General features: G+C 43.8%; 1 protein-coding gene across 5 annotated transcripts in view; it reads left to right on the forward strand.

Moving 5' to 3' along the window:
• Positions 1-13,465, forward strand: part of SMARCA2 (SWI/SNF related, matrix associated, actin dependent regulator of chromatin, subfamily a, member 2) — a 174,301-nt gene that overhangs the window by 94,723 nt on the left and 66,113 nt on the right. For all 5 annotated transcript variants that reach the window (XM_055309673.1, XM_055309674.1, XM_055309675.1 and 2 more), the window contains exons 25-27: positions 3,744-3,971; positions 7,568-7,645; positions 12,394-12,612. In XM_055309673.1, coding sequence (XP_055165648.1) covers positions 3,744-3,971; positions 7,568-7,645; positions 12,394-12,612 — 525 coding nt within the window. The remainder of the gene's footprint in view (positions 1-3,743; positions 3,972-7,567; positions 7,646-12,393; positions 12,613-13,465) is intronic.

A 13,465-nucleotide genomic window follows, 5' to 3' on the forward strand; every position in this document is an offset into this window, starting at 1 on the left:
ATGTCTCTAGATTTTATCTTCGGAGGTTAGCACATCTGTGGCATCTCTGCTGACCACATGCTTTGGCACAGTGCAAATTCCAAGTGCCAGAGGCATTCACTGTCTCTGGAGATGCTGATTTACCAGGGAAGGGATACTGGGACATCCATGCCCCGCCCCCCTCTGTCTCTCTCTCTCTCTCTCTCTCTCTCTCTCTCTCTCACACACACACACACACACACACACACACACACACACACAGAAACTTACAACCATTAACTAAAGGTAGAACTCCAGAACTAAGTAAATTGCACAAGCATTGAACAACTCGTTCATCTTTCACTGTATTTGAACTAAAATTTAGGCAACAAAACACACAGGACCTCAGATTTCCCCTGGCCTAATTTACCATAGATTCCTGGCACTGGGGCATGTATTTGTCCAAATATTTTTATCTGCCATAGGTAGATTTCACTGCCACCTGATTTGGGCAGCAGGGCTGACCAGATACTTCATGCCTGTCACTTAAACATGGCCATTAGTTTGTGCAGAATTTTTTTTCCTTTTCAAAAGTCAGTGATCTTAGGGTGATAGAGCGAGTATTGAGTTTTCCTGTAAAAGGTTAAGAAAACTAGCTTTCCCTGAGCAACGCCCCTTCTAGATACTACAAGGCAGTTTGCGAACCTAACTTCATACCTAGTCCTTGAAATAATTTCCACATCAGGAAACCAGTCACTATTAAGTTGTCTGTGTCTGTCTGGGCGTGAATCCTGGCTTTGGGCTCTGTCCACCGTGTACCCCTGCATAAATGCTGCATGGTCCCCAAAACAAAAGGTGTGGAGCTCTTTTTACTGTGTTAGCTTCAGCATCCGTTGAAAAAAAAAAAACAAAGAGTCTGTAATAATTCTTTGTCATGTTGAATCAAAATTAAGGCACATTGACCAAATAGTGGTTCTGTTTGATAGAAGTCGACAGGTTGAAGATAGAGACTTAAAAGTCGGTAATTGGAGGCCCTCACTAGATGTAGAGATAGAACGTATACATGTGGAATCAGCAATAAAATCCCTCGGGATTACTGAGGCTCTCATGTCCAAACTGTGGATTGGAAACGTGGGTTGGTACTCTTCTCATTAGCCCGTGGAGCTGGAGTTGTGTTGTTTAGACAGAAGGGCCAACCACAGAGGCCTTGGGAGGCCCTCTCCTCAGGCTACATTCTTGTCTTCAGATATAATCACACCTAATTAGTGTGACAGAGTGTCAGACCACCAAGATCTCAGAAGTATCGAAGAATTCATCCAGTAGTGACAGCACGTATTTCTTTGTCACCCTATGCCCTCCCTCCCCATTTTGGCGTAGAGGCTCACAGGCTTATATTCCATAGACTTCTTCAGCCTAGAAACGCTCATTTTTGCTATTTTCCAAATAGATGGTTTTACACAGGCAGAAACCACTGTTGCCACCACAAAACAGAACAAAACAGAACACCTAATTGCAGCCAGCTCCCGAGGCTTCAGACTCGTGACTGTGTTTGTAGATGACCCGTGCCCTCTGCCTCCTTGCCTATCATATTGTGCTGCCACCAGATCTTAGTATTTTTGTGATTTATCAGCCTCTTCCAGGGCAGAGGTCAGCAAACTGACACCTGTGGGCAGAATCTGGCCTGCCACCTGCTTTTCTAAGACCTGCCAGCTAAGAATGGTGTTTTTCCCATTTTTTGGTGTTTTTCCCATTTTTAAGTAGAAAAATGTAAAATGGAGAAAAATAGATGATGATGGTGATCATCCTTTTGGTGAGAAGAGTTGTGTGCTGTTTGCTCTTGGCCCAGACAACCTGGAATATTTGACTATTACCAGATACTTGCTCTTGAGCCCATTACAGAAACAGTTCGCTGACCCCTGTTTTATTTTATTTTTTTTAATAGGGAAATGATACACCTTTTTTTTTAAGATTATTTATTTATTTATTTATTCATAGAGACACACACAGAGAGAGAGAGAGAGAGACAGAGGCAGAAGCAGGCTCCATGCAGGGAGCCTGACGTGGGACTCAATCCCAGGTCTCCAGGATCACGCCCCGGGCTGCAGGTGGTGCTAAACCGCTGCGCCACCGGGGCTGCCCTGACCCCTGTTTTAGAAGAGAATCCAGAGGTTGACAGCACACGACTTGCCATCTTGGCCGCTGCTTCACCATGCTGGTGAGCATGTGTTGAGAGAGATGATTGAACCAAGATCTTGTGAATGAAGTTTAGGGTTCTGCCCCCCAACTTTGGATTCTACTTATCCACCTCACTTTCTCCTCTTTGGAAAACCCTCTAATTTGGAGAGGTGCCTGCTACGTTCATGATTCAGCTGTCTGTTATTTAATGTTATTCAGACATCTTTCTGAGGAACAATTTTTGCCTCATTAGTCATCTTATCATAAAGGTCCCTGCAGCAAAGATAGGTCTCCTAGGCAGACTTTGGCCTGTTGTCATCTTATGCCACGTGTATGACCAGGAAACTCGTCTAGTCAAGAGGATGGGCTTACAGCTATAGAGCATCAACTCTGTGCAAAACCAGCTGCTAGGGGTGCAGGAAACAGGGAACAGACTTTTGCCCTAAAAATGTAAACAGGTCTAATGGGAGACACATGGAAACCACTGCTTAGCATTGGCGCAGAGACCATCACCTGGACCAGAGTGACTGAAAATGATAGACCAAGAGGTTTTTAGTGTGTAGCATCAAGAACAGATAACTCGGCCTTATAGGTTTACAAAGGTTTTTTTTATTAAAAGATTTCATCAAAACTGTTTTCTTCTTATAAGAGTAAAATATGTATAAAGCAAAAAAAAAATGGTAAACCACTTGAAAGTAAAATGAGGAAAATTCAATAGTGACTGTACTCTTGTTACTTGGGAATGTCGATAACGTTGGCATGGCCTTCCTGCCTTTTCTTGGTATAGGTAAATATGAGCATATAAGATCTCGATGTACATACTTCTGTGTAACTTGTAGTTTTTACTTATCAGAGCTCCATGTCATTAAATCTATAATTGATTGTACAGTAGTGTACATATAGCATAGGGCACATACATACAAAGACTAATTTTTTTTAACCAATGTGTTATTGTTGAATGTTGATTGAATTCTGCTTCTTAAAAAAATTGTAAATACACCCTTATCTATAAATCTTTGTGCACATCCATGATTATTTCCATACGTAAATTTTCGGGAGTTAGGGGCCATACCCAGTCTTCACTCTTTTGATACACAGTGCCAGATTTCGGTCCCCCAAAATGTGACAAATTTAGTATTCCACTAGCTAGCAATCCTTTTCATTCCCCAAACTAACGGTTGCGTCTTTGGTGGAATTAGATCCCAGGAGATCTGCCACCAGAGCAATCCCTGTACTTACAGTGTGTATGCATAACATTTGTATGTATTAGTTCATAGATACTTAAAAATCCCTCTTTAACACTATACCAGTGTCTGTGGTCTCTTGCAATTTAAGGTTAAAGTCCTAATTCTGACATCGAATGTATTGGGGTTTTTGTTTGTTTGTTTTGCTTTTTTAGCTAAGGCCTCCTTCTGGTGGCCAAACGAGCCAACCTGAGCCCAGCTTCCGTCAGTTAGGGCTGAACTGACTTGCCCATGTTAAAAATGAAAGCAAAGTCTTTGATGAGCACTGGTGGGTTAAATAACCCTCCTCACTTCCCTCTGGGGCCGGCGACTTGTTTTCTCCGCCAGTGTGCACTGGCCCTCACAGCGTGTTGTCCTCCCTCACAGGACCTGCAAGCACAAGACCGAGCTCACCGCATCGGCCAGCAGAACGAGGTCCGGGTGCTGAGGCTGTGCACGGTGAACAGCGTGGAGGAAAAGATTCTCGCAGCCGCAAAGTACAAGCTGAACGTGGATCAGAAAGTGATCCAGGCGGGCATGTTTGATCAGAAGTCTTCGAGCCACGAGCGGAGGGCATTCCTGCAGGCCATACTGGAGCACGAGGAGGAGAACGAGGTATTCCAGAAAGCCAAGTTCATGAAATCCAACGGTGACCTTTTGTCTCCGAAGGATTAAGAATGACCCCTTTGTTCTTTGAAGAATTTCCCGGGCTGACTTTAATTAAAATGAATAAATTAGCTGCTATCTTCCATCCCAAATGCAGAAAGCCTCTGAAAGTTATCCAAGCCAGTGTCTTAAAAGCATTTGCTAGAGGGAGCGCAGGGCGCAGCCAGTGCAGATGTCAGAGGTGCCCCCCTCGGGCACCTGATTGGATTGTAAATACCGCCTTCTGTAGGGAAGGCACAGAACTGCAGACGGGCCTCCTGGTGGGTTGGGGGTGGGGGGCCAAAATCTGGAAGGAGCCAGGAGGAAGGGCCCCTCTTTGCCTCTTCTCTCTGCCATCCCCCAGGGCCCTCTGTTGTCTTTTGCCTTTTGATTAAGCGCTTCAGTGTGCTTGCAGGACAAGCCGTCACAGCCATCTTAGCTTACTTACTTGTACTCGGAAAGCATGACTCTCACCTCCAGTTCAAATTTTTCTGTAAAAACTGACCAGAGGCTGAGAAAATGACTGGGGGCGGGGGGGGGGGGAGGTGAGGGGTGCAGAATCTCTCCTTTCTTGGGAAGATTGTCCAAAGAACCCACTGCTTATGTTTCTCAAGGAGGGGTGGGGATGGTCTTTAGGTTGTCACTGTATTTCTTTTTAAGATTTTATTTATTTATTCATGAGAGGCACAGAGAGAGGCAGAGAGATAGGCAGAGGAAGAAGCAGTCTCCCTGCAAGGAGTCGGATATGGGACTCGATCCCTGGACCCAGGATCACACCCTGAGGGGAAGGCAGATGCTCAACCGCTGAGCCACCCAGGTGCCTTGTATTTTTTTTTTTTTTTTGATTGCCAGTTTTGATAATTCTGCAGTAAATTTTCAACCCAAGTGGATTTGAAAGAGATCAGAGACATCATTCTAATGTAGTCCAGAAAACGGTGCAAAATATCAGTACCAACTCCTATCATAAAATTGTCTTAGAATGGACACATTTGGTTCGATGTCCCTGTATTTGTAAACTAAAGAGTGAACTGTTTAAGGCATTAGAGATAGCTTGACTTTGCCTTCAGTGGGATATATGTTTTGAGATCTTCTATAAATTATAAGCCAAATTCTTTTAAAAGCCTCACATACTTTTTTTCGCCCAAAACGAGTCTAAATGTAAAGTAGATCTTGATATTTAAATGAATCCTGAAAGGAATCCTTCTGCAAACTGAAGAGTACTTTTTTATCGTGCATCTTCCTAACTTGTCGGTCTTATATATTTGGTTAGTTATATATTAGATTTCATTAAAATAATGAAAAATAGATGTACACAGACATCCATATATTGACACACATTTAAAAAATATTTATCTTGAGAGCCTGGGTGACTCAGTCAGTTAAGCCTCTGTCTTCAGCTTAGGTTGTGACCCCAGAATCCTGGGACCGAGACTGAGTTGGGCTCCCTGCTCAGCGAAGAGTCTGCTTCTCCCTCTGCCCCTCCCCCCTGCTCCTGTGCTCTCTCTGTCTCTGTCTCAAATAAATAAAGTCTTTAAAAATAATAAAAATAAATAAATAAAAATTTTGATCAAGAATAGTTCACCACTCCGATTCTTAAAATTGAATAGTTGATACAGGCTTGATTCTTGAAACTGAGTATTTGGTACAAATTTAGAAGCAGGTTTTTGGGTGATTTTTTTTGTTACTGTGTATACACCCAGAAATTTAAAAAATAAAAGAGGGGAGTGCCTGATACATATCATCACGACGCAGGTGTGGGCAGAGCTGACACCCAGCCCAAGGTCTCGGCTGTGTTTTTGCTTTATTTGTTTTACGTAGGCCTTGTGGAAACAGAAGCTGGCCTGGGTTCAATGGGGTGTGTGGTAGCCTGGAGCTTTCCAGCCTTCCTAGATTGTGGGGAGATGCCAGTGTCTCCCCACCCTGGGGGCCAGCAGGGCTGGACTGGAGCAGAGTCCAGGTCCACTTGCTTCTCACTGCCAGCAGCCTTGCTGGGGCTTCTCGCGCCTTCCAGACTATCAATATGTCAGACATGGTACCGTTTTCTGGGCGTCCTGTGTCAGGATGTGAAGATGTTTGGGGACATTGATAGACTGCAGTCAAGGGCTCTGGCACAAATATTGAGGCCCCTGTCTGCAGGGCTGACAGGCCATGAAGTAGTGAGGCACAGAGAACCCAGGAAGAGACTCTGCCCACCTCCCAGCCACTCCAGTCTCTGGAAGGTCAGGCCACTGCAGGCAGGCTTCTTGCCAGTTTACAAGAGAATCTTTTCATCCTCAGCACAGGGAGGTCCAAGGCCCCCGTTGTGTAGGCAATGAGTGGATCCCATGCGGTTCTGGGTATAGATAGAGTGGGCAAAGCAGCCACCTTTTCACCAAAGGATCTGTTAACCAGATTCTTTGTATGGGGAAGTATCAGCCCACTGTCAGCTAGTCTTTGTCAGATGAAATACAGTATCAAGACAAATCGACTGTAATCAGTCTAGAGATGAACTAGAATAGAAAGATTTTTACAAGTAATTATTAGCTTGAATCATTAGATTTTTGCTTTTTGGAAATGCATTCATTTCTAACACAGTCCGAAAGACATTATCTTGGGAAGCGCCAGAGTTATCTCATTTAAGCTGCTCACACACTCCTACTGTTTCTAGAACAAGGTGCCTCGTTTTGAATGTATAATCTGGGAAATTGGATGTTTGAAGTTCTGGGTTTTGCTAATACCCTGAAATTCTCCATTTGATTTTCAACACGCTTAGCCAGCATATGATAAAAATAATTTTGGAAGGTAAGTTCTGTAGCCTCTGCCCAACTTTTAAAGTCATGTTTTTCTTCAAGGATGGAAGTCATCACATGTCTAGAGAACTTGAGAACTTGGTTTCTGAGGAATTTGCAGAGATTTTTTTTTTTAAAATTAAGCATAGTTGGTGGGAGGTTTGTTAGGGATACAGTCAGAGGTGTCCCATCTGCAGCTTTAACCATTAGAATAATAATTCCTACTGAAAGACACTGATTAAACCTATCTTAAAAGCTCTACATTTGACCTATCTATATGATTTTTAAGGTCTTGTGGCATGCCTCATCACAAGCTTCCACATATGTGTGGTTTTTGTAAGGCTTTGAAAATAAGCACTTACATGTGGATTTAAACTGATAGAAGGATTTACATTAGGCACTTCCTCCTGTTCATTTCCTTACTTAACTCTTAGGACTTCTCTTCAAAGTGAATGTCACACCCATCTTACAGATGAGGTCATTGAGGCGGGAAGACATTAAGTATCTTTGTTTTAAAAGTCATGGAATCAAGATCCACACCCCAAAAAAACAGGATTGTTCAGAGTGTATGTACCATGTTTCTTTTCTAAACAGATTTTTCTCTGGCAAGACTGTCGGAATAGCTTGCAAAATAATGATAGTGACCTTTCTCTTTTCTTTCTGGCTTGAGAAAGGGATCCCTGTGATCTGCAGGACAGATGCACTTTACCCCTTTGTACCTCGCCCCACTTGCCCGAGGCCCCCGCACCGCCCCCCCCCACCTTGAAGCCTGTTAAGTCATTCTGTTCTTAACCCCAGGAAGAAGATGAAGTGCCAGATGACGAGACTCTGAACCAGATGATTGCCCGGCGAGAAGAAGAATTTGATCTCTTTATGGTAATATCATAGAAGCTCACGCACCTTTTTCTGTTAACATGAGATGTCTGGAGCCTGCGTGCCCTGGCGGGATTTTGCTTGCAAAGCCTGTGTCTTTCCGTTGGTCCAGAGGCTGCAAACTGGCTGGATTTAGTCTGCAGACATATTTGGTTTGGCCCACGCAGTGTTTTTTTGAAATTTCAGATTTGTTGCCAACGTAAAAAGATTCCTGATTTCCGGCTTCTCTTGGAAAATGAGAATGGGCAATACCAGGCCCGTGTCCCTATATGGAAGCCACTGGCTGGGGCTCAGTAGCAGCTGTGCCCTCTGGGCAGGCCATGTGGTCCACAGCTTCGCCCCAGATCCTCCCTCTCCCCCCACCCCTCACCACCCCCATCCCTGCCCAGCTCATCTGGGATTCCAGGCCAGCGTCACTCAGGAAACCTGCCCTGCTCCTCCCGTAGGTTAGTTTACTACCATTCCCTCCCAGTCTGCTTACTGGATCAAAACACATATTATGCTGTCTGTGGGGTGAGTGGATACCAACCAGACAACAGGGTCGAGCCTCTCCTTCATGTTGAGGAGAGCTTACCGAAGGGAACAGGAACTTTCCAGATGCACATCAAGGTGTCGCCTTCACTGAAAGATTGACAGTGGTTGGATTTCCCTGGTCCGGACAGATAGAAAAGAACCTTGACCTTTGAGGATTTAATACCCGTGGTTTCAACCTTGATGTCGTGTGCTATGTGGTCATGTGTAATCTGCTGAAATCCGCATTTGATTTATGTGTGTGGACTGTCACAAGGTCCGGCTGTGCAGGAGCAAGCCCCTTGGTGAGCGAGGGAGGCCCTCAGGAGTGAAATTTTGCTGCATCCTTAAGGCATATGCATAACTATTTATCTCTGCATCCCCGATGCTCAGAACAGTTCTTGGCACATAGTACTTGCTTAACAAATACTGATTGGATGGATGGCAGTACTTGTAAAATTTTAGGCCTTGCAAAGATGTCAGCGTGAGGCAGGACATAGAAAGTTGCGAGGCTCCCTCCGGTGCCATCAGTTATTTTGATTTTGCTGACATTTCATGTGATTGCGGGATGAGTGACTAAATGTGGACTGTAACTGCTCTGTGGCTTGAATGCCTCACACCCCCAAATCAGACACCCGCCCCCTGTTTGATGCCCTCAGGCATCAGACAAGCAGTTTGCAGGAGTGAAGCAAGTGGAGGAGTGGATGGGTGGGTGGCTGTGATGAACTGGAGCCACATTGCCTGAGGGGGATGGAGCCCTAAGCCCCATGTAGCCAGGAATTCTAAATTTCCAAGAGAAGCTGGGAATCTCGGTTTTTCATGTGCAGTTTCTGCATTTCAAAATGTTTGCAGCTAAAATTCAATTTTTTATTATGATCTAATACTGCAGGCCAAACTAAATAGGACTCTGGGCCAGATACGACCCACAGGATTTTTGCATCCTCTGGCTTTTTAGTGCAGACAGTCTGAGAAGGGAACTCCAGCTGTGTGGTGGCTTACGTTATTTTTGTGACTTTGTGATTTTTGTCTAGGGAACAGTGGTTGTGTCCACACATAACAATTCCAGTATAAAAGACACTTAATTCTTTCTCAGGGCTTAGGTAGACGTGGGAATAATTCCTAACCTGAGATGTGCACTCCCGCCCTTCCTAAGTGAACCCTCCTCAGGGTGGTCCATTTTGGATAGAAATGATGCAACAGGGTCATGTAACAGCATGGCCAATGCAGGGTGTTCCTGGAACCTAAATTTCTTAACTCTTAATTTCTGTTGGTCACCACCTTTATAGATTGATCTCTACTGAGGGACATTAGAGATACACATAGGAAGCAGATATGTTTTCTCTCCTTGAGGAACTTATTACACTGTGGATTTCTTATTACAATGTAGATTACTGTAGATTCCTGACACAGGGGCAATGGGTCTGCAGCTTCGCTGGCTGCTCACTGATTGGCAGCATGGCCACAGCCTCAGATACTCTTGAGTCCCCAAGAACGGATAAGCTGCCTGTCATTATACAAATTAGATTAGGCCCCGAGATGGAGATTTCCATCAGCAGCCCCAAAGTGAGGGGAAAAAAAGAGTACTTCTCTTTTTCTGACTTTTGGGCTGGGGATTTGTAGAAATTGAAAGCCTCAGGGGAAAAAAAAATTTGAATGTCTGGCTGAGGCTCAGCTTTCTTTTAATTTGGGACTATTTTATCATGCAAAGAGCAGGCTTAGAACAAGTGAAGCTGGCTAGGGAGCACTTTTTTATAGGCATCTTGATTTCGGGCATGTTCTGCTTGTTTCCTAATGGTTCACTTCCCATTTTTGGATTATACAAATTTGGGGTTTGGTTGTTTTGTTGTTGTTGTTGTTGTTTTAAATCTAAGCAGCCTGCTGCCTTTGGCCAATTCACTGTGCATTAGCACCTCCACCAGGGGTCAGGAAATCAAATTTGAATCCTTGCCAACTACTCTGATGAAAAGGTTCAGTGAGACACAAGCAAGCTAGATTGGATTTCATATATTTAACCTTTTTATCCCTTATTATTAAAAAAAAAGTTCTCTATGTAAAATTTAATATAAGTTTATGATTTATCTTAGATACTGTAGTTAAATAACACACATCAAGCAAGCAATCTCTTTAAAATAAGACCTTTCTTTTGAATATTTTTCTAATTTTCTTCTAAACATGGGACTTCAGAAACCGTTATCGTTCACTCTGATCCCCTATGAATTTTACCTAAAAAGATCTTTGACACATCAGGGTATGAATGTGAAACATTCTGATACCGTACAAGCATGAAACTTTAAACTGCTATGTTCCCTACAAAGGCAAGAAGTACTTTTTAAAAATAACTGTCCTTGTTAGCACAACGTTTATTATCAGGTCTTAAGCCAAATATATTCACGTCGTACCTGAATTGTAAATTAGTCTTACTTGAATATCAACTTCGGATTTTGTGCTGGTCTTCTGCAAGTAGAAATCTCTGGGAAGAGATGCAACCATCAGAACTTTAAGCTTATTAAGAAGTACATCAACCTTTTCGAAAAGAAAAAAAAAAAAGCAAGTGCAATTTGTTTTGTTATATCAGATTTTTTATGTCAATTTGCTTTTTATTTTTGATACCGATTTTTTATTTTTATGTCAGAAAAGATTTCTGTTCCCAACTGTAGACAAATACATGGCTTAAGTCATTTTAGCAGTTCTTGATATAAGTAATGGCAGTGGTCAAACCAAAAACTAAAGTGGCAGTATCTTGTCATCTCAGTGGAATACGTTAACCAAAAAAATGTTTTTTTTTTCTTTCTTATTAGCAATCTACAGTACTGTTAGGAGGTCACTCTGAGAAGCCCCTCTGCAGATTGCATTGTCAGCAAGGCATTCTGTGTGCTACCAGTGCAAGTTTGGTGGATCCCATTTCTGATACCAGAGCATTAGGAGTCAGGATTAAGAACAGCCTCTCCAGCTAACTATAGCACATGACAGAACAGGATGGCCACATTTATCTACCAATGGGGCTCCCCCAAGCTGCAGGCCTGGCCCATCTTGGGAATATAATGATTTCCAAAAATGTTGAAGCCTAGTTTAAGGGACTTTGAACTCGAATATCTATGTTGATCTTAGAGGTCAAGTTTGGATTTGAAGAGAAAGTTCATTTATATTTTGTTGCCGGTTTTAGTTCTTAAGAAAAGGTTATGTTGAATCCCTGTTTCATTACGGTAGAACCGAACGAAGAAAGGGGAAAGGTAAATCATTTAATGGTTAATGGTCTATTCGGTTGTAGCAAGCGATATATGTATATATAACATATGTGTAACTAACATATGCAGCGATTCAGTGCAGGTTTGATTTGCTTTTTTAGGCTATCAGATTGTTTGATAACGAGTTAGAGCCAAGTGTGTGGCACTTAATTTACTTACAAGTGCACTGGACTTTTAAAAAAATAAAGCAAGAGGTGGGGACGTCAGCATTTTGAAGTCTATGAAAATGAATGAAAGGGAGACACGTCCCTTATAACCTGATGAGTTGCAATGAGATTGCATCTGAGCTTCTTTTCAGGTGCTATACCATTTTTGTAGGGGCCAAACTTTAAAAAAAAAAAAAAAGCTGGAGAGTTGAAGGACATTCCTTTCACAGAGCCCACGGTGCACCGAAAATTCAATACACCCATGGCCGAATGACTAATCAAGCCATTAATGGGCCTGCATGTCCAAGTCTGAGGGTGGCCGCTCTACAGTGACAACTTGGGCCGCTGACATTTTTTCCTGGTTGTCTAATTAAAAGCATGAGCCCTATTGAGTAAAAGGAAGTTTTCTTAATGAAGTTTCTCTTTTACATGCTCGAAGAGTACTTTTATGCCAGGGCAGCAGTGAATTCTATCTCCAGGGCTCATATTTTTTGAAATACATCCCCAATTGGACGTTTCTCACCACTACTTAAGGGGGAGCATTGCGTGCACACAAACCAAGCACAGGACTCTTTAAAGAGTGTATTTTAAATGCATGCATTTCAAAGATGGGGTATGGGGTGGGAGAAGGGAGAGAAGAGATTTTTACCTTACAGAATCTCTGCGGGGACCGCCTGCTTGAGGAATGAGCCAGAACGAGTCAGCCAGGATAGAGAGACTTTATTGGAAAAGCAGAAAGGGACCCTGAAACCATAAGGAGGTGACTCGTGCAAGTTTTGTGTGCTGTGAAATCGATGCTGTGCAGAATCCCCTTTTCCCACTGGTGAAAAACTTTTGTTAATGCCTCCAGCGTATGGACATGGACCGGCGGCGGGAAGACGCCCGGAACCCGAAGCGGAAGCCCCGCTTGATGGAGGAAGATGAGCTGCCCTCCTGGATTATTAAGGATGACGCCGAAGTGGAGCGGCTCACGTGTGAAGAAGAGGAGGAGAAAATATTTGGCAGGGGGTCTCGCCAGCGCCGGGACGTGGACTACAGCGACGCCCTCACGGAGAAGCAGTGGCTGAGGGTAGGTAGTGGCTTTCTTACCTGTCCTGGCCAGGTGGATGCACCTGCCGGCTTGAGCAATCTGGGGCCCAGGAGCAAGCTGCGAGTGAAAGCAGAAGGGGCTCTTGAACCCAGGGAAGGTCATCTCACTGTTGCAGTGGACTCCTTCTGTTCCAAGGCAGGGCCTTGAGTTATGACGAAGACTGTCTTGCGAGGGCAGCGTTGGCCGTTGGAAGCAATGAGACTGCTCACGTCTTATGACCAGTTGCCTGGTCTTGCATCCCTGTCAGAGTTAGAATCAAAATGTGGAAGGGGGCCTTAGAGATCTTTCTGATTGTTCCCCCTTCAATTTTGTGGTCTTTAATCAGAGTTTTACTTTTTCAAGGCTAGCAGAGATAGTTTGGAGACAGAGGTTTTTTCTAGCTGCATTGTTATTTCCTAGACCCAAAGAAATTAGAGCTGGAAGGTGTCTTTGTACTCTTGGTTTGAAGGAGTTGTGGCCCAAGGAAATTAGAGCTGGAAGGTATCTTTGTATTCTCCTGGTTTTACAGACAGAGTAGTTGTGGCCCAGAGAGGTTCAGTGACTACGCCAGGTCACACAGCTGGCTAGAAATAAGAACTTGTGAGAGCTGAAGCATTTGTGTGCTCAATTTTGGCTCTTTGGATCTGTCTGTCACAGGCCCAGGCTGGGGTCGCTGATGCTTGGAAATGTTATTCTGTAGTTTGGGGGCTCCGCCACCCTTTTTGGAAGATGGTGATTTATCATTTTGCCCTAGGGATGAAATCTCAGAATGTCGCCCAGGGAGCAGAGAAGTATCCCAGTGCCCCCAAGGAGTGACAGGTGTGAACGCCGCCGAGAAGCTTCCCTTTGGAGG

This window comes from Nyctereutes procyonoides, unplaced genomic scaffold (genome assembly GCF_905146905.1).
Source record: "Nyctereutes procyonoides isolate TBG_1078 unplaced genomic scaffold, NYPRO_anot_genome, whole genome shotgun sequence".
NCBI lineage: Eukaryota > Metazoa > Chordata > Mammalia > Carnivora > Canidae > Nyctereutes > Nyctereutes procyonoides.